Source organism: Hyla sarda, chromosome 4 (assembly GCF_029499605.1).
Source record: "Hyla sarda isolate aHylSar1 chromosome 4, aHylSar1.hap1, whole genome shotgun sequence".
Taxonomy (NCBI): Eukaryota; Metazoa; Chordata; class Amphibia; order Anura; family Hylidae; genus Hyla; species Hyla sarda.
In genome coordinates, this window is record NC_079192.1 from 137,724,057 (window position 1) to 137,743,919 (window position 19,863).

Here is a 19,863-nt window from a genome sequence, read left to right on the forward strand (position 1 = left end):
TTTACCATGAGAACTGTGAACTTATGGAACAGTCTACCTCAGGAACTGGTCACAGCAGGAAAAATTAACAGCTTTAAAACAGGATAAGATACATTCCTGGAACAAAATAACATTAATGCTTAAGAAGAAATATAAAATCCCATCCCTTCCCCAATATCGCGCCACACCCCTACCCCTTAATTCCCTGGTTGAACTTGATGGACATATGTCTTTTTTCGACCGTACTAACTGTGTAACTATGTAGGAAGATAAGTACAGTTTTTTTTCATTTAAGCAGACAACCTGGCCATGTGTGTTTTTTTTTTTTTTTTTTTAAACAAAAAAACTTTTTACGCTTTAGGTAAATCCTACTTCTTTTCCCTATGATAGAAACATAGAATGTGTCGTCAGATAAGAACCATTTGGCCCATCTTGTCTGCCCAATAATCTGAATCCTATCAATAGTCCCTGGCCTTATCTTATATGAAGGAAAGCCTTATGCTTATCCCATGCATGCTTAAAGGAGATGTCCGGCACAGACTTTTTCCATTCCGTCCTGCCCGGGCTGCAAAAAAAGACAAAACAAACTTTCACTTACTTCCATATGTTCTCTCGGAGCTCTGCAACAGCTGATCGGTCGGCCGGGCTGTTTACTTCCTACTTCCTTTAGCCCGGTACGTCACACAGCGCTTCAGCCTATCACTGGCTGAGGCGGGACATCGCTGCGGCCGGTGATAGGCTGAAGCGCCGTGTGACGTCCCGGGCTAAAGGAAGTAGGAAGCAGACAGCCCGGCCGACCGATCAGCTGTTGCGGAGCTCCGAGAGAACATATGGAGGTAAATGAAAGTTTGTTTTGTCTCTTTTTGCAGCCCGGGCAGGACGGATTAGAAAAAGTCTGCGCCGGACATCTCCTTTAAAGGAAATCTGTCACCAGTGTCCCCTGCACTAACCTGTCGGTACACACTGATGACAACTGTACTCACCTTGTCCTGTTCCGTGGCAGGGATCTTTGGCAATTTACTTTGTTAGCTCCAGTCCCGATAGCGGGCTTGGGGCATGGGCGGAATTTAGTGACGTCACTGCTGCTCCCTGCTGGTTCCCACTGTGAGAGAACAGCAGTGGTGATGTCAGTAAGCTCTGCCCGTGCCCCAAGCCAGGTGCCCAAAGCGGAGCTAACGGAGGAGATTACCGAAGATCCCCGCCACAGAACGGGACAAGGTAAGTACCGTTGTCATCAGTGTCACCTGCACCATGTCAGTACTGACAGGTGGTGAAAGATTTCCTTTAAACTCCTTCACTGAATTTGCAGCTACCACTTCTGCAGGAAGGCTATTCCATGCATCAACAAAAATGGAGAAACATAGCCGCACATCCGCCATTTGTATTTTGATCTACTTGCTTCTCAGCATAATTTCAAAAACTAACAGGTTGTTAGTATACATTTTGATCAAAAAGTACAAGCCCACTCGCCACGTCTAGGTCACCTAGTCAGAGCGGGTCCCGAACCTGACACTGGCATAGTGGCGGGCGGCGACCACTGCCTCCGAGACACCAAGCCCACCGGGGGAATGCCCTGGCTCTGAGCCACCCCACCCCACAGACAAAGCATCACAGAAACAATGGCCGCCACAGATGTGTGGACAGAGGTGTGGTGCTGTGCGGCGTCCATTGCTGCCGTGGCACCGTGTCTGTGGGGAGGCACGGCCCTGGGACTGGTTTGAGTGGCATTGGGGCTGCTCTGCCAGTGGGTCGTTCCCCCTGTTGGCACTGATGATGTGTCGGTGGTGGTCGCCGCCCAGTTTTATGCTAGGGACATTAGGGACCCACTTGAACTTTTTAATAAAAATGTATTCTAACAACCTGTTAGTTTTTGAATTTATGCTGAGAAGCAAGTAGTTCAAAATACAAATTGTGGGAGTGCGACCATGTCTGTTTTCTCTACTTGAATTCCTATTCCCTGCATCCACTACTCTCCCAGTAAAGTAATACTTCCTGATATTACTTTGAAACCTTTGCCCCTCTAATTTAAAACGATGTCCTCTTGTGGTAGTTTTTCTTCTCTTAAATATACTCTCCTCCTTTACCGTGTTGATTCCCTTTATGTATTTAAAAGTTTCTATCCTATCCCCTCATATCCCTTTTGTTATTGATGTATCCAGAGTGTGCGAGCCTCAGATTCTGCAGCATTTTAGCAGTGATGCTGCAGGTGACTGAGCTCCATAGTCACAGCATTGCTCTCTATGTAGATCTCCTTGCACTGAGTGCACACAGCCCCTGGACAGCCTCACATGCTGCTGCAGCCAAGAAAGGCTGAGCCTTGAGTTGAGTAGGAGCAGCCGCAGCTCCAGCCTGATGTCTCTGGGCGGGTTCACTGCCACTAAAGCTTTTTATCTTGTTTATTGTCCCTAACGGCCACTTGGTTGTATAAATTCTAAATATCATCTGTCCTGACAGCACAAGGATCATCATGGCATGTGCAGCCCTCACTGCCTGCTGAAGCTACCCTGGAAGCTAACTTCTTGGCCAGTGTGTGTCCTGGGGGTAGGGCTGTGCACCCTTCTGCCTGCGTAACGCTATTTTGGAGCAGGGTAGATAGAAGCTGGAGGCTAGATATCACTGAGTTGGGGTAGATAAAGATTTCTGCTGTGTCTTTGTTAGCTTTCAGCTTCCTCCTAATGTGAGAAGACCTCTTATTTATTCTTTTGGACAGGACCCTGTGGAGCACACACATCTGAGCCAGGGCAGTGAGACTAGATTGGACCTGGAGGAGGAGAAGCCCCTGTAAACTGCACCAGGATGAGGCTGGGTACTCTGCTGGGGTTGACACTGGGATTTACAGTGTTACTCTCCTTCAGTGCCAGTCAAGGTGCTGACAAAGAGGTGACATCTGATACAGTGAAGGAATCCAGAGCCAACAGAGCCAAGAGAAGAGGTGGAGGTGCTGGAGTGGGGCATGATGTCCTGAAAGGGTAATTATCAATCATTCACTAAGGGACACTGCTACGTCTTACTGTAGTAATCCTGTTACTATAGATTACTGCGCCTATCCTATTTTATGGAAGAATTCGTATAGTTAAACCAGTGTTTTCCAACCAGGGTGCCTCCAGCAGTTGCAAAACTACAAATCCCAGCATGCCCGGACAGCCGTTGGCTGTCCGGGCATGCTGGGATTTGTAGTTTTGCGACCACTGGAGGCACCCTCCTTGGGAAACACTGAGTTAAACAATAGATTGACCTAGATTAGGTGATAATTATATTGCTTAGTGAGATTGAGATATAGTGTGGTTATACAGATATTTTGTTTATTGTATAATGCTGTGATTTATAAATAGTATTTATGTATATTGGTGATATCTGAAATATTTATATGCACATATGTATTTTTTTGTGGGCGTGATTTTGAATCAGCCCTCACCATTGAAGTGAATAAACCTTTTGTATACAGATGTAGATGGTAAATGTTAAAAGCATGAAATAATGCCGCTTGGCATAATTCTGCTAAGGTGCCAGCTCCACTTAACGGTGCCAGATCTGTCTAGCAGACCAGAGCGGTGTCATTATCCAGAGATACTTAAGACTCGTTATACAGATGTGAATGTTAGGGTGTTCAGCCTTTAATCACAAGGGTGGGGTCTATAGAGTACAAACACTGGGATTTAGATGTTGTATCATGTGGATTACAGAAAAATGGGGAGTGGATCTTTACATCATGGCTTGCGATTTCCTTCAGTGAAAGCTCTTGTTCTTACATTGGCTTATATTGTACTTTCAACTATATCTACCCTTACAGATAAAATAGGAGAGCTCAAGACAGGGATTTGTCAAGCTGTTGCTTATCTTGGGTATAAAATATGGCAAATATGTGGTTAATTTTGTTTGCACAGAATTGATCATGATTTTTGCACAAGCGCATGTAGTCATTGTGCTCTATGCGCCATTGGCTTACTGTGGTAACGGGGTGTGATGAGGGCAGATGTTGTTACCCTCAGGGCAGATGGCATTAACCCCTTGTATTCGTGATGCCAGGGCGTAGTTAATCCTCGATACCCCACTAAGGTATACTGCTAGATCCTGGGCTAGGCACGGCGGCAATAATGACTCTGGCGCCAAGTTACGGATAACGGTAGCTTTACTGAGGGTAGACAGATGGTAAAGTCTATACAGTTCAGCCAAGGCCCACGGAGGTGACCAGTGACTCAGAGACCTTAAGAGCCTGCTGGGATTTGGAGTAGATATGGTCAATTTAATGCAGGCCACGTTGACTTGACAAATGACTGTGACTGACTTGATTTGACTGATGACTGACAATACTGAGTTACTTGTGGCTGCAGACTGGACTTGAGGCCTCCTATGACTCTGGACACTCTCTAGGACTCGACTTGATCTCAGCAAAGACTTGTAAGGAAAGAGAGAGAGAGAGAGCTAGCTCCACCCAGGACTTATATGGGGGAGACTAGCAAGGAACCCATAGGTCACCCTTGGGATCACCTGGTCACAGGTACCTCCTGGGTAACAATCACATGACAAGTCACATGGTAAACAGTCTTAAAGTGACAACGTTTTCTGAACACATTACATGGTATAATACATTAGAAACATGTTTACATGGGGGGACAGATGCAAGGGGGCCCAGGGGACACTGTAGGGAGGCTGTCTGACAGGGCAGCAAGAGTACTGGGTAACACCTTCCATACTGGGCCACCACATTATTCACCTTGTAGAGGCGTGGTTTCCAATTAGTATGTGTTTTAGTGAGATTTATTATTTTAACACTTTTTTTTATGCAAAGTAAGACACATCCGTACCCTGCCTCTGACCAGGCACAGTTTATACACAAACAAACAAAAAGTAAAAGGGAATTTTGTTTTGCGCATTTGTAAAAATTTTGCACAAAAAATACATGCTCAAAAACAACTTTAGAAAACCGGAAAAAAAGAGAAAACACAAATGATAAATTCCCCACTTAATATTTGTTTATTGTTAGAATAAACTGTAATGTAATAGACACTCTAGTATCTATCTATCTATCTATCTATCTATCTATCTATCTATCTATCTATCTATCACTGTATAATTAGATTATTAGCAATAATGAGTAAGAAGCACTCATACATAACATCTACACTCACAAGCCATGGGCTTTTAGAAATGCTCATTTGATCTTCATCATCATAGTGTTAAACATATTGAGAGAGTTAGGGTTAAAGTAACATTTTTAGTATTGCATTGGATTCTCTAAAATCATTTGCCTGCTATGGGACCCTCTGATGGAGATTATGGAAGAGAACTGTTCTGACAGTCTGTATGAAAATGACAGAATATAGAAGGCTCATGCCAAAATATGTCAGCTATGTGCAAATCTTTTGCTAACAGATAATAAAAGTCTCCTGAATTATTTTGGAGAGGACATATTTCCAAACCCTTTTGTTTAGAATAGGAATGACGTACGATACTTTATCGTTGGCAGTTGGAGTCCCTCTGACATATATTGCATCATCGGAGGTTACCTAAACCCTTGGAGTATTTTAGTGAAACACATTCTAGGAAGAGAACACAGTCGAGTAAATTTGGGCAAATTCTAATATTTTTGCAGTGTTGCAATTCTGAAAATAGGGCATTTTTCTCATTAAGTATTTTTTTTCTATTAAAAAATGAATATACACACATATAAATATGTTGTGCATATACTGTACATGTAGTATTTTATGATATAAGAAAATTGTAAGACACAAGCACACATACATAGATGATAGCTATAATAATATGATAATACACTGTATACAAAATAACATTTTACTTCAGTTAGAATTCTGGTTTTGCATATATTGGCCCAGATTTATCAAACTTTGTGAGGTAAAAACTGGAGTGATTTTTCCCCAGCAACCAATCACAGCTCAGCTAACGAGCTCAGGTAAAGTGAAAGCTGAGCTGTGATTGGCTGCTGTGGAAATTATCACTCCAGGTTTTTCCCTCACAAAGTTTGATAAATCTGGGCCAATGTGTTTAACACTTACAGTCAGGATAGTATCATAGGGGGAAATTTATCAAAACCTGTCCAGAAGAAAAGTTGCTGAGTTGCCCATAGCAACCAATCGGATCACTTCTTTCATTTTCACAGGCCTATTCAGAAATGAAAGAAACAATCTGATTGGTTACTATGGGCAACCTGTGGACAGGTTTTGATAAATCTCCCCCATAGTCCCTAAATTGTGTTGCAGTGAGCACTGTTGTCAGTAGGGGGAGCTTGAAATGGCTTCTACCAAGGTAAGTTCTACAGAGCTATAAGTGCTCCTGTGTACTGTAACAACTGAGAGAAAGTTTAACAGCTTTATTTCCTCTTGTGTTAGAAAGTGATGAATGAGTAACAACATGTAGTGATCCTTCTGTAATGTTGCTGATGCTGTAGGGATAGCTATGGAATATGATACACTACAGCTGGCCTATTCATACAGCTGCCTTTTATCAGGCCTCTCCTATATACATTTCCAGGAATTATGCATAGAGGACAGTAGTCATAGTAGTAACATAGATTTACTTTATATAATGAATGCTCCAATTTGACAGTGTAAGTTCTAGATATAAACAATCTAGTCATGCATACCTTTCAGGAAATAGGTTTCCCTATTACAGTATGCATTGTCTTCAAAAGGCTAATCGATGGGCTGTATACAACACAAGAAACTGAACTGGACTCTAGACTGGCAGACAATATCTAATTGTGGATTGGAGGTAGCGTTTGATGGTTTTTATATGGGTCCAATACATTCTTTACTTTATTGAGAATGCATTCTGTCTCTTATGTGGTAGAGACTGGACTCTGATTTTCCATATGTAAATCCCACACATTCTATAGCCAGTTCATGGATAGATGTTTGAGTTTACCCGTAATGGAAGAGGGTTCTACAAAGTTGGGAGATGAGGCATCACTGCCATGATTAATTCCACATAAACACGAGGACAACGCACAGACCATTTAAGAGTTGTCATAGTAAGCAACTAAACCTTAGCCATTGGCCATAGTCAGTACTGTGTGAAGCCAGCCAAAAACCAAAGGTTATATCATTCTAGTATAGGGTTATATCATTCTAGTATAAGCATGTTCTTAATAGAATAATATTGGCACTCCTAGTGTAATCGTTGTTATATAACTGTATCTTTTTAGCTTGTTAGAACAGGGTAACATGCATTGCTAGTAATACCTGAGCTTGATCTTTTCCAGAATGTAAAGATTATTAGAATTTCATGAGAATTTCATGTCCTATTAAGAAATTCAGATGGGTAGACATGTAGAACAAGAATTTTAAGACTAGAGGAAATAGCTCTCAACTGTGCAACACTGTGAATGCCAAGGAGTCATCATCCATTGCTGTATTTGAACGCTGTCTAGTTTCCTAGCAGTATCACTATAAATGTGGTTAGTCCGAGCTTTGGGTTGATTTGGGCTATGTTTGGGCTCTTTTCTCATTTTATATGCTAGGAAATTCTCCTGAGTCTGCCGTGGCCGTAGACTATTATTAGCCAAACATATGTCTAAAGAGTGTCCTGCATACATTGGCTGGTATGTGTTGGTATATCTGTGTCCCAACTGTCTTAAGAAACATAGTTTACTATGCTTGAAGGAATGTTTCAAAGGACCTCTCAAAACAAATACCCAAATGCAGATTTTACACAGAATTTAATAAAGTCCAAAGATGCTGTCATGCACCTTCTCTCATACTGATATGTCAATGTTTATATGGATTGGTCTTCTGGGTAGCTATCAAACATTGACTATTTTCTTGGTCCCTCCAGATTCCCTGTAGTGTGTAGATCGTTGTGGTCTTTTCTTACAGTTTAAGTAGTCTTTCAGTGTTAAATGGAGATATTCAAACTAACTAACCACTTGGAAGGGGATGTGAATACATTCTAAATAAGGTTATTGTACATAGTGTCTTATACAATAACAGTTGTAACAACAGATACTCCCTTTGGTCTTTGTGCACTTTAAGCATTTTTTCCCCCAAATTTTTCCCATTTTTTTCCCCAAATTATATTCTTTTATTTGTCCTTGATAAATGCCAACAATGATACTCTGTTCTGCTGTCAGATGTGTTACTAAACACATATATGATGACTTTGTGAAGTCTTGTCAACTCCCCAATAATATTTTGAATTCAGATGTTAAAAAAATATGACGTCAAGTCAAAACTGTAAAAGATATTTATTATTTCACATAGATTTCACCTATGAAATATTGATCAAAAGCGTGGCTTTCTTTAAAAGTTACAGCATAAACCATTTCCATGGAGTATTTACTGGTAACGTTCTGTCCAATATGCTTCAGGAAGAAACATTTCAAATATGAGCCAGATAAACAGAAAGCAAATTACCAGGTCATGCTGCATGGTGAGCCGTGTGATTACATAATGTAACAGGCTGATCTGTGCTGAAGAGAGTGTCCATGGTGTTTATACAGAGTCCGTCATTTCACTCATAGTTCTCTAGGTTCTGTTTCTTTTCACTTGTGGAAGAGGTGTTGGGTATCTAGATTATTAGGTTCCACTGCATAAATATGATATTTGTATGCAAATTGGGAGTAGAAGACTTCATTTGATCCTGGGAGTTATGTTGTCTATCCCAGTCACCAACACGTTCAGCCTACTATAGTGCTAGTGATGAGACTTTGGGAGTACTTGTAAGTAATGTTTACGTTGGCTGAGAACTTTATCCAGTGCTTAGAATGTGAGCAGCGATTCAGTGTGAACTTTCCGTTAACCCTGTTTAATGACGGAATGAACAGTAACAGTATAGGTGATTGGAGATGCTTTCCTTTTAGAAGTTGAAGGGATAACTCCATCATTTCAAACAGTGTAAGAAAAGTATCACAATTTTATAGCTGAACAAATTGGTAACATTCTTTCTTTGTAATAGTTATGCAGTACAGTAAAGTTTTATGTGTTGTATGCATCTGGCCTGTGAGATCTTCCATTTTTACATGCTGAGAAATGAAGTCCCTGACACTCTCAGTGGACTTTCTTATCTAAACTGTCTTAGTTTTACTAGTGTTAAGCTTTCAAAGTTCTTAACATGTTTAAATGTTGGCAGGACTCAAGATTACATTGTCTTTTTCGTATACAACTATTAGTTTGATCAAAACTGTACATTACACTAACTTGACGGGGAAATAAAACAAAAATGTTGTAACATAAGAAACTTTTACTTTACGTCAAAGAGAAGAGAGGAGAACACAATGGCAAACAGTGATGTTTCCTGCGTTGTTTCTTGCCTCCCAGTAACAAAAGGGTGGGGTCAACCAGGGCTGGGGCCCCTCACATACATCCCAAATTATCAGTTACTCCTTTTTAAAGTCTAATTGAAAACCCGCTGAAAAAAAAAAGAGAATTTACATAGTAACAAGAATATGAAGTATGTAATAGGAGATAATTCTATTGTATGGAAGGTCCCACGACCAATAATATTATTTCTGAGCACTGTTGCTCCTACCTTAAATAACAAATACATATTAAACATGTTGACAAAAAAACTGAGGTTATCCAAAAGGATGATGTCACACACAGCATTATTTATCTCTTTGCTGTGGTATTGCAGCATTTTATGCTGTTTTTAATAGCATTTTTCATTACATGACCATATATTTTTTAAGCAGCTTCTCTAGTTATGGCATGTTTGTCTGGTGCTTTTTTCATATAGGCTAAATGTCACAAAGTAAAAATGCTTTAAAGTGGACCTGTGGATCAGAAGGAAAACTGGTGTAAATAAGCACATGGCTAGATGGAGCTAGTCAACTGGATTCCAGGCATACCTATTTTATTTAAATAGTTCTCTCCATCAGCAAGTTGCACTTTTTTTTTATGATGCAAATTAGGCTCCAATGTCTAGAGAGCGTTCCCCAGCATGGCAGGGTTAGCCAGCCCATCTACTCTATATCTAGTTGCTGTCAGTCAAACAGGGCAAGCAAATACAAGTGGGCTGTGGATTGATGTTTAAGAGGAGATGGGCTGGATTTGCCTGGGCTCTTGCCTTGCTGGGGATTGGGCACTTGAGCCTTGTTTACGTATTTACAAAAAAGGGCTAGCCCGATCGAGCCATGGACCTTAACACATCTGAATTCCTGCTGTCATTAAAATCCTGCAGAATTAAGCCAAGAAGAGCGCCACAAAAATATGTTAACAAAGGTCCTATATCAGAGATATAAATATTCTTATTTGTTTTTGTTTTGCGATTGTAGATTTGTATATTTTTTGCTGCATTTAACAGCATTTAATGAGGTGCTATACAGAAGCCATGTGGACCATAGGAATTGTACACATTGTAGAGTGCAGATATTTCATATGGGAAAGTGTTGTGGGCATGCTCTGTGGCCTGTGCAGAGCTCATTGTATAGTGAGGGGGAGGATGTAAATGGTGGATATTTTTCTATACAGTTGATACCTTTCAGTGTTCTCTACTTCTCTACAGAACAGAAAGTGTTAGCTTATTTTTAGGCCTAATTGCCACAGTAGAAAATTGCAAGATATCAAGTTTTTGTGATGAATGGAAAAAAAACACCCGCATTTCCTTAAAAATGTGTTTTTTCATAAAAATTTGACATAAACAATGGGTAATTTTCTGATGACACATTCCCTTTAACAGATTAACAATGAGACAACTAGATTTCCCAGCACTAAATTACTATACATTGTTACTAATACATTGTCATTCCACACCCTTCCCAACTTACGTATGTGCTGGACCACACCCACCCCAACTTACTTATGTGCCAGACCACACCCTCCCCAACTTACTTATGTGCCAGACCACACCCTCCCCAACTTACGTATGTGCCGGACCACACCCACCCCAACTTACTTATGTGCCAGACCACACCCTCCCCAACTTACTTATGTGCCAGACCACACCCTCCCCAACTTACGTATGTGCCGGACCACACCCACCCCAACTCAGTGGCGTTGCTAGGGTTGGTGTCACCCCCATACCTCCCCCCTCCCCCCAGTAAGTTTTTAGCCTGTTGTGACAACCAGTTGATAAAAATTTTTTTTTCCAGTAGAGTACCCCTTTGACCAGTGATGAGGTTATGCTGTGAGTTGTAGTTTCACTCACCATAACTGTAGAACTGACAAGTGACTACAGCTCTGATAGGACATAGAGAGGAGAATGTACAATGATATCAGTGACTACAGGTGACGTCTTCTCTATAGTCTTCCCTTATCTAATTCAGATGGTACATACCGCCAGGACTTGTTCCAGCTAAAACTTCTCTCTGCAGAATGTGACACCCAGACGTCTCCTCACTATGTCAGCGCATTCTCATCCTCTATATGAAAACAAGTATTATTATAAACCTGCCAGACACTGTATCTTCTAAATATAATACTACTATACACTATACTCTTTGATCATAAACCTTCCATACACCATACCCACTGAATATAATACTACCACACACTGTACATTCTAAATATAATACCAACACATACTGTACACTCTGAATATAAATCTGCCACATACTGTACCCCTGAATATAATACCGCCACACACTGTACCATCTGAATATAATACTACCACCCACTGCGCCCTCTCAATATAATACTACCTCAAACTGCGCCCTCTGAATATAATGTTGCCATACAGTGCACCCTCTGAATATAATACCACAACCGCAGTAACACCCCTCAACATCCTTTAGCTGATGCTATTACCACGGGAGGGGGGTATTGGTGGTGTTGCTAGTGGATGATGGGGGTGCTACTACTGGGGGGGGTGTTGCTGGAGGATGATGAGGGTGCTACTGGCCATCCCCCCTGGCAGTATCACCCCCATCATCCATCGGCAGGATCATCCTCCTGGCAGGAGCACCGCCATCATCCACCATCAGGATCTGCTGATGGAGGTGCTACTGCTGCGGGGGGGGGGGGGGGGGGGGTGTTGCTGGTGGATGATGAGGGTGCTACTGCCAGGGGGGAGCATTAGGTAGGCAGCAGTTCCCCCACTTTAGGTAGGCAGCAGTTCCCCCACATTAGGTAGGTAGCAGTTTCCCCACATTAGGCAGCATAGATTCCCCACATTTGGTACCAGTTCCCCCCACATTAGGTAGGTACCAGTTACCCCACATTAGGTAGCCATTTCCCCACATTAGGTAGCACAGATTCCCCACATTAGGTAGCAATTTCCCCACATTAGGTAGCACAGATTCCCCACATTAGGTAGCAGTTTCCCCACATTAGGTAGCATAGATTCCCCACATTCGGTAGCACAGATTCCCCACATTAGGTAGCATAGACTCCCCACATTTGGTAGCACAGATTCCCCACATTAGGTAGCAGTTTCCCCACATTAGGTAGCATAGACTCCCCACATTAGGTAGCATAGACTCCGCACATTTGGTAGTAGTTACCCCACATTAGGCTGCAGGTTCCCCACAATGGCTCAAAGTCTCCCCACATTAGATCACTGGTTCAACCCCCCCCCCCACACACACACAAAAAAAGACACATACAACACAGAGAGACACACACACAAACACACACACAGTCAGAGAGACACACACTCACAGACACACACACAGAGTCACACACACACACACACACTGAGTCACACACACACACACACACACACACAGAGTCACACAGTCACACACAGTCACATACACACACACACACACACACACAGAGTTACACACACACAGTCACACACACAAACACACACACACAGAGTCACACACACAAACACACACACACACACACACACACACACACACAGTCACACACAGACAGTCACACACAGACAGAGACACACAGACAGAGATAGAGACAGACAAAGAGACAGACACACACACTCACCCATCCAGCGCAGCGATCCTTCTCTCCGGGCGCCCTGCGAGTGACGTCACTGACGTCCTATGCGGTGGTGCTGACGGAAGGGTGCACAGTGACAATGAAGGCCGGGGGGGGGGGGGGCTTGCTGACGGACGGGTGCACAGCGCAGGTGAAGGCAGGGGGTGGGGGGATTTTGCTGACGGACGGGAGGCCGGTCGGGCACAGATGGGGGGTGTCAGTGTAGCTGGGGAGGGGGGGTGGGTGCTGCGGAGCGTCTTGGTGTCACCCCATTACGTTGGTGTCACCCGGTGTGGGCCGCACCCGGGTCACAACGCCACTGCCCCAACTTACTTATGTGCCGGACCACACCCTCCCCAACTTACTTATATGTCGGACCACACCCTCTCCAACTTACTTAAATGTTGGACCACACCTTTCCCAACCTTCTTATGTGCCACATAACTCCTTTTTGAAGATTCCCAGTGCGCCAGACTCTGCCCTCTCCAGCTCTCCTGTGGGCCGGCACAACACCCATTCTCTAGATCCCTTGTGTCAGACTCCTTTCTCAGCTCTGGTGTCTCTGACATCTGTTGTTAAATAAAGAAGGAAAAGTTTTAAACAAGTAATGTCTAAATGAAAATAAAACACAGAATTGTATTTTATACAGTGTCACCTTGTGATGGAATTGGTAATAAATTAATATGCGATCTCCATGCTGCCAGTAATCATTCATAACTTCATTTGTTGGTGACTCAATCACTGGTTCATGGGGATAACCAAACTTTCTAGAAAGATAAACAAAGAAGACTTTAATGGTTGAATACTGACTACAGACTTTCTCTACATTCTGTTTGGTGGCACTGTCAGGCGCTACATCCAAACTAAGGATGTGTTTCTTTTGTCTTTCTGCATGTCTATGTCTAGGCTCAATAGAGGTCAGTATTAGTAAATATAATTTCTTCAGCACATTTTATTTATTTCAATCCAGTTACAGGATACAAATAAGCCTGCCATGTGGTTGTCTTGTACTGTAATTGGTCTTTGGAGTCAGAGTTAGTCACCCCAACTTTCTCTGAAGTGAAGCTTCTCCTGGGCACTGCGGACCTTGCTAAGCACCTTACCCGGACTTATGACTTGGCTTATAGGAAGTGGATGGAGGATATACATATACCCGACTTGTCTAGTGTACAGTGGAAGAAAGTGGAGAGGTCATATTAGCCTACTGTGGTTAGCGCTAGGGATATGTTAATCCAATCCCGATCTATCCTGCGTCTTTATTATACCACGGAGAAGCTAAAGCGCATTGGTGTCTCTCCCTCTGATGTTTGTTTCTGATGCTCAGCGGATGTGGGTACTTTTCTACACGTGGTGTGGAGATGCCCCTGTGTTGCTCTGTTTTGGAGGGAGGTGATGAAGTTCCTGGCTGATAACTTGGAATTCCCGTTTCTGCTTACACCTGCCGTTTGGGACTTGTTAATGATGTTGAGTCGGGCGCCAATAGGCATCTTTTGATCCATTTTCTCCTCTTTAGTGCACGTAAGGTGGTGGTGATGGCCTGGAAGGAGACCCCATCCTCTTTCCCTTTCAGTTAGTTTAATACATTTGTTCCGTTGTATCAAACCATGTTCCTCAGCCATAAGTGCCATAAGAAGACCTGGATGCCTTGGCTGCTCCTTGATGCCTCCACGCATTTCCCTGGCTGGCTGTCTCAGTCAGTGTAAATTGATCTTAGTGTACCCTTGTCGAAGCGCCAGAGCGTGAATGTTGTATATGTATGATTGTTTGTCTGCCATTGTTGGACCTATTTTGCTCTGGGGGTTGCAGGGTGAGAGCCCTGTTTATGCCTAATCGCTTGCCTACTGGGGCTTTTTGGATTGTTATATGTACCCTTGTAGCACTCACTGTTCAGAAGACAGGAACACTGTGGGTAGTAGATCCTCTGGACCTGTGTGGCAGATTATGCGGGCCATATCAGGAAGCGGAGTCTAAGGTTTTCACCAGAGCCCGCCACAAAGCAGGATGGACTTGCTGCGGCAGGCGGCACCCAGGTCGCTACCCCTGGCATGACTCGACCACACAGGCATCTGAGGAGATTCGAGGTACAGAAGGAAAACAGCAACTTGTAGTTAGGATAGCAGAAGATCTGGGCAGGCGGCACTGGTGCGTGGTCAGGAATGAAGTAGGAAGTCAGTAGGCAGGCGGCACAGGAGCAAGGTCAGGAACGTAGCAGGAGGTCAGTAACAAGGCAAGGCAAAACACAGTAATGCTTTCTCAATGGCACAAGGCAACAAAGATCCGGGAGGGATGTGGGGGAGGAGCAGGAACTTATAGAGGAGACACAGGTGAACACATAATTAAGGGTGCACTGGCCCTTTAAATCTTAAAGCTCTGATGCGTGCTCGCCCTAGGAGACAGGGACACGCGTGCTGGAGGTGAGAGGCAGGAGAGGAGGTGGCAGAGGACCGGGGTGAGTGACGGGCTGGGATTCGCATGCGGGCGCGTTCCATGATGCGAACCCTAGCCCCGACGGCAGCAGTAGATGACAGGAAAATGTGCTCATGGCCTGCACAGGCAGCCGCAGCGCAGACTGTAACCACCATTTCTCATGCTATGGATGCTTTGCCTTATATATTATCTGTAACCCCTTCCTGTGTCTGGTTCCGTAACTGTCTTGTCACGATTCGGCTACAGGTAGTGGATCCTCTCTGTCAGCGAGGGAGCGATGGTCTTGCTGCGGCAGTAGCAACCAGGTCGTATCCACTAGCAACGGCTCAACCTCGCTGACTGCTGAGAAGGCGTGGGACAGAAGGACTAGGCAGAGGCAAGGTCAGACGTAGCAGAAGGTCGGGGCAGGCGGCAAGGTTCGTAGTCAAGATGGATAGCAGGAGATCAGGTAACACAGGCTTGGACAACACTAAACGCTTTCACTGGCACAAGGCAACAAGATCCGGCAAGGGAGTGCAGGGGAAGTGATCAGATATAGCCAGGGAGCAGGTGGAAGCCAATTAAGCTAATTGGGCCAGGCACCAATCATTGGTGCACTGGCCCTTTAAGTCTCAGAGAGCTGGCGCGCGCGCGCCCTAGAGAGCGGAGCCGCGCGCGCCAGCACATGACAGCAGGGGACCGGGACGGGTAAGTGACTTGGGATGCGATTCGCGAGCGGGCGCGTCCCGCTGTGCGAATCGCATCCCCGACGGCCATGTCAGTGCAGCGCTCCCGGTCAGCGGGACCGACCGGGGCGCTGCAGGGAGAGAGACGCCGTGAGCGCTCCGGGGAGGAGCAGGGACCCGGAGCGCTCGGCGTAACAGTACCCCCCCCCCTTAGGTCTCCCCCTTTTTTTGTCCGACAACTGCTTTACCTGGGACGAGGACACCTGGAAAGAATGGAGGGTTTCCTCAACGGCAGGCAGTACAGCAGGAGTGGGAATGGGGAGGGAGGGCAGAGGGCGAAGCCTGGCACGGGGCAGTGTGTCACCAGGACGGGGGCCATGAGGAGGCACTGAGGCTTGCCTGACGGGACTGGGAGGGGGGGAGAGGCACTTCCTATGGCAAGCAGAGTCCCAGTTCTTGATCTCCCCGGTGGTCCAGTCAAGGGTGGGAGAATGAAGCCGGAGCCATGGCAGACCGAGGAGGACCTCAGAGGTACAGTTGGGAAGGACGAAGAACTCAATCCTTTCGTGGTGGGGTCCAATGCACATTAAGAGGGGTTTAGTGCGGTAACGCACGGTGCAATCCAATCTGACTCCGTTGACCGCGGAAATGTAGAGCGGCTTGACGAGACGGGTCACCGGGATGCAGAATTTATTCACCAAAGACTCCAAAATAAAATTCCCAGAGGCACCAGAGTCCAAGCAGGCCACGGCTGAGAGGGAGGAGTTGGCTGAAGGAGAAATCCGCACGGGCACCGTGAGATGTGGAGAAGCTGACTTAGAACCAAGAGACGCCACACCCACGTGAGCTGGGTGCGTGCGTGCCTTTCCCAGACGTGGAGGACGAATAGGGCAATCCACCAAGAAGTGCTCGGTACTGGCACAGTACAGACAAAGATTTTCTTCCCTACGGCGATTCCTCTCTTCCTGGGTCAGGCGAGACCGATCCACTTGCATGGCCTCCTCGGCGGGAGGCCCAGGCGTAGATTGCAACGGATACTGTGGGAGAGGTGCCCAGAGATCTAAGTCTTTTTCCTGGCGGAGCTCTTGATGTCTCTCAGAAAAACGCATGTCAATGCGGGTGGCCAAATGGATAAGTTCTTGCAGGTTGGCAGGAATCTCTCGTGCGGCCAGCACATCCTTGATGCGACTGGATAGGCCTTTTTTAAAGGTCGCGCAGAGAGCCTCGTTATTCCATGATAATTCGGAAGCAAGAGTACGAAATTGGATGGCGTACTCGCCCACTGAAGAATTACCCTGGACCAAGTTCAGCAGGGCAGTCTCGGCAGAAGAAGCTCGGGCTGGCTCCTCGAAGACACTACGGACCTCAGCGAAGAAGGACTGGACTGTGGCTGTGGCAGGATCATTGCGGTCCCAGAGCGGTGTGGCCCAAGACAAGGCCTTTCCTGAAAGAAGGCTCACTACGAACGCCACCTTAGACCGTTCTGTAGGAAACAAGTCCGACAACATCTCCATATGCAGGGAACACTGAGACAGAAATCCACGGCAGAGTCTAGAGTCCCCATCAAATTTGTCCGGCAGGGACAAGCGGAGGCTAGGAGCGGCCACTCGCTGCGGAGGAGGTGCAGGAGCTGGCGGAGGAGATGGTTGCTGCTGTAGCAGAGGCAGAAGTTGCTGTAACATGGCGGTCAACTGCGACAGCTGCTGTCCTTGTTGGGCAATCTGCTGCGATTGCTGAGCGACCACCGTGGGAAGGTCAGCGAGACTTGGCAGCGGCACCTCAGCGGGATCCATGGCCGGATCTATTGTCACGATTCGGCTACAGGTAGTGGATCCTCTGTGTCAGCGAGGGATTGGCGTGGACCGTGCTGGTGGACCGGTTCTAAGAGGCTACTGGTGTTCACCAGAGCTTGCCGCAAAGCGGGATGGTCTTGCTGCGGCAGTAGCAACCAGGTCGTATCCACTAGCAACGGCTCAACCTCGCTGACTGCTGAGAAGGCGTGGGACAGAAGGACTAGGCAGAGGCAAGGTCAGACGTAGCAGAAGGTCGGGGCAGGCGGCAAGGTTCGTAGTCAAGATGGATAGCAGGAGATCAGGTAACACAGGCTTGGACAACACTAAACGCTTTCACTGGCACAAGGCAACAAGATCCGGCAAGGGAGTGCAGGGGAAGTGATCAGATATAGCCAGGGAGCAGGTGGAAGCCAATTAAGCTAATTGGGCCAGGCACCAATCATTGGTGCACTGGCCCTTTAAGTCTCAGAGAACTGGCGCGCGCGCGCCCTAGAGAGCGGAGCCGCGCGCGCCAGCACATGACAGCAGGGGACCGGGACGGGTAAGTGACTTGGGATGCGATTCGCGAGCGGGCGCGTCCCGCTGTGCGAATCGCATTCCCGACGGCCATGTCAGTGCAGCGCTCCCGGTCAGCGGGACCGACCGGGGCGCTGCAGGGAGAGAGACGCCGTGAGCGCTCCGGGGAGGAGCAGGGACCCGGAGCGCTCGGCGTAACATGTCTGGAGTGTGTTTGTATTTGATTTTCTTGTTCTTTTCTTAAAATGCTAAATACTTAAAAAAATTATAATTAATTGGTCTTTAGAACTCATGTCAAAATGGAATTTATGACAGATATCACAAGGTGACTAGTCAATGACAGTGAATGGTACTTTTATTTTTAGGGTTTGCATTTAAAGTATATAACAGTATGGTTACCTATATAAGTATCCTATGTTTTGGAGGAATAAGAAGGAGAAAACATTATAATATGTAGTGAAACATTTTGTTATAGGTGCCAGAGGAGTTAATATGAGTTTTCCTAATCTCATAATCCCAGTTTTGCATGTGCGAAATACAGGTGTATTTCTACACTCATATTATGTCTACAGGTCCCTGACCAACGAAGGGATTAATAACTGAAGTACCTGCAACTGAAGTACCTGCATCTATGATAAGGACTTGAAGCTAAAATATGGTGGACAAAAATGCACCTGTGTTACAATTACCTATGTGACTCTCAATAGACCTTTAAAAAATATCTGGAAATATCTGTGTGAAATGACAAATAGTAATAAATAAACTAAATGCACATGCAGAAATAGCATAAAACATTGAGTCTGCTGACCAAAAACCTTGTCTTAAGCTTTTATTCTTCTGAGTAGTACAAGTCCTTTTTGTGTCTGTACTACAGATACAACACCTGGAGTTCCCACTGTGTTGATTCAGAAAAAAAGCACATTTTTCCCTAAAGGGTTACTCCAAAGGGCCAAAAAAAATAAAATGTTAAAATCAACTGGTGCCAGAAAGTTATGCAGATTTGTAAATTACTGATAAGCCTTCCAGCAGCTGAATTCTCCAGAAGAAGTTGTGACGTTCTTTCCAGTTTGATCAGAGTGCTCTCTGTTGCTACCTCTGTCCATGTAAAAAAAAAAACTCCAACTCCCCAAAAGGGAAAAAATATATAAAAATACCAAATTTATTTCGACATGATTAAAATATTTTGAAAAAAAAACCCCAAAGGGTAAAAGCTAGGTAGACATGCCGACCCATTTCAAACCGGTCTGGTTCTTAGTGCCATGACTAAGAACTGGACCGGTTCGAAATGTGGCGGTGTTTCTACCTAGCTTTTACCCTTTGTTTTTTTTGTTTTTTTTAATCATGTAGAAGTAAATGTATTTTTATACGTATGCGGCTTGGATTATCGTTCATGCATCCTGACATCCACGGATGTCTCTGATTTCATCATTATGGTTATATGGTGGTAAGCTGGTATTTTTTCTTTGTTACACTGTCTAGAGATGGAGAGGTTTGCTATGGGGATTTGCTCCTGCTCTGAAACGTTCCTGACATGAATTAGACTAGAAAGAACTACACAACTTCCTGTGGAGCATACACAAGGGTTCTCCACTTCCACATATTGATGGCCTATCATCATCAGGATATGCCAACAACATCTGATCACCAGCA

General features: G+C 45.0%; 1 protein-coding gene and 1 long non-coding RNA gene across 5 annotated transcripts in view; one reads left to right on the forward strand and one right to left on the reverse strand.

The window, feature by feature from the left end:
* Positions 1-2,322: 2,322 nt before the first annotated feature.
* Positions 2,323-19,863, forward strand: part of FBN1 (fibrillin 1) — a 267,073-nt gene continuing 249,532 nt past the window's right edge. The window contains exons 1-2 of one of the 4 annotated variants that reach the window (XM_056572268.1): positions 2,323-2,605; positions 2,690-2,948. In XM_056572268.1, coding sequence (XP_056428243.1) covers positions 2,776-2,948 — 173 coding nt within the window. In that variant the 5' untranslated portion in view covers positions 2,323-2,605; positions 2,690-2,775. Of the gene's footprint in view, positions 2,949-19,863 lie in introns of all 4 variants that reach the window. The other 3 variants (XM_056572269.1, XM_056572271.1, XM_056572267.1) reach the window with 3 other exon arrangements.
* LOC130368509 (uncharacterized) overlaps positions 8,185-19,863 on the reverse strand; it is a 37,464-nt gene continuing 25,785 nt past the window's right edge. The window contains exons 2-5 of the long non-coding RNA XR_008892491.1: positions 13,468-13,579; positions 13,210-13,381; positions 11,209-11,293; positions 8,185-9,342 (exon numbers count right to left, since the gene is read on the reverse strand). This is a non-coding gene — a long non-coding RNA (uncharacterized LOC130368509). The remainder of the gene's footprint in view (positions 9,343-11,208; positions 11,294-13,209; positions 13,382-13,467; positions 13,580-19,863) is intronic.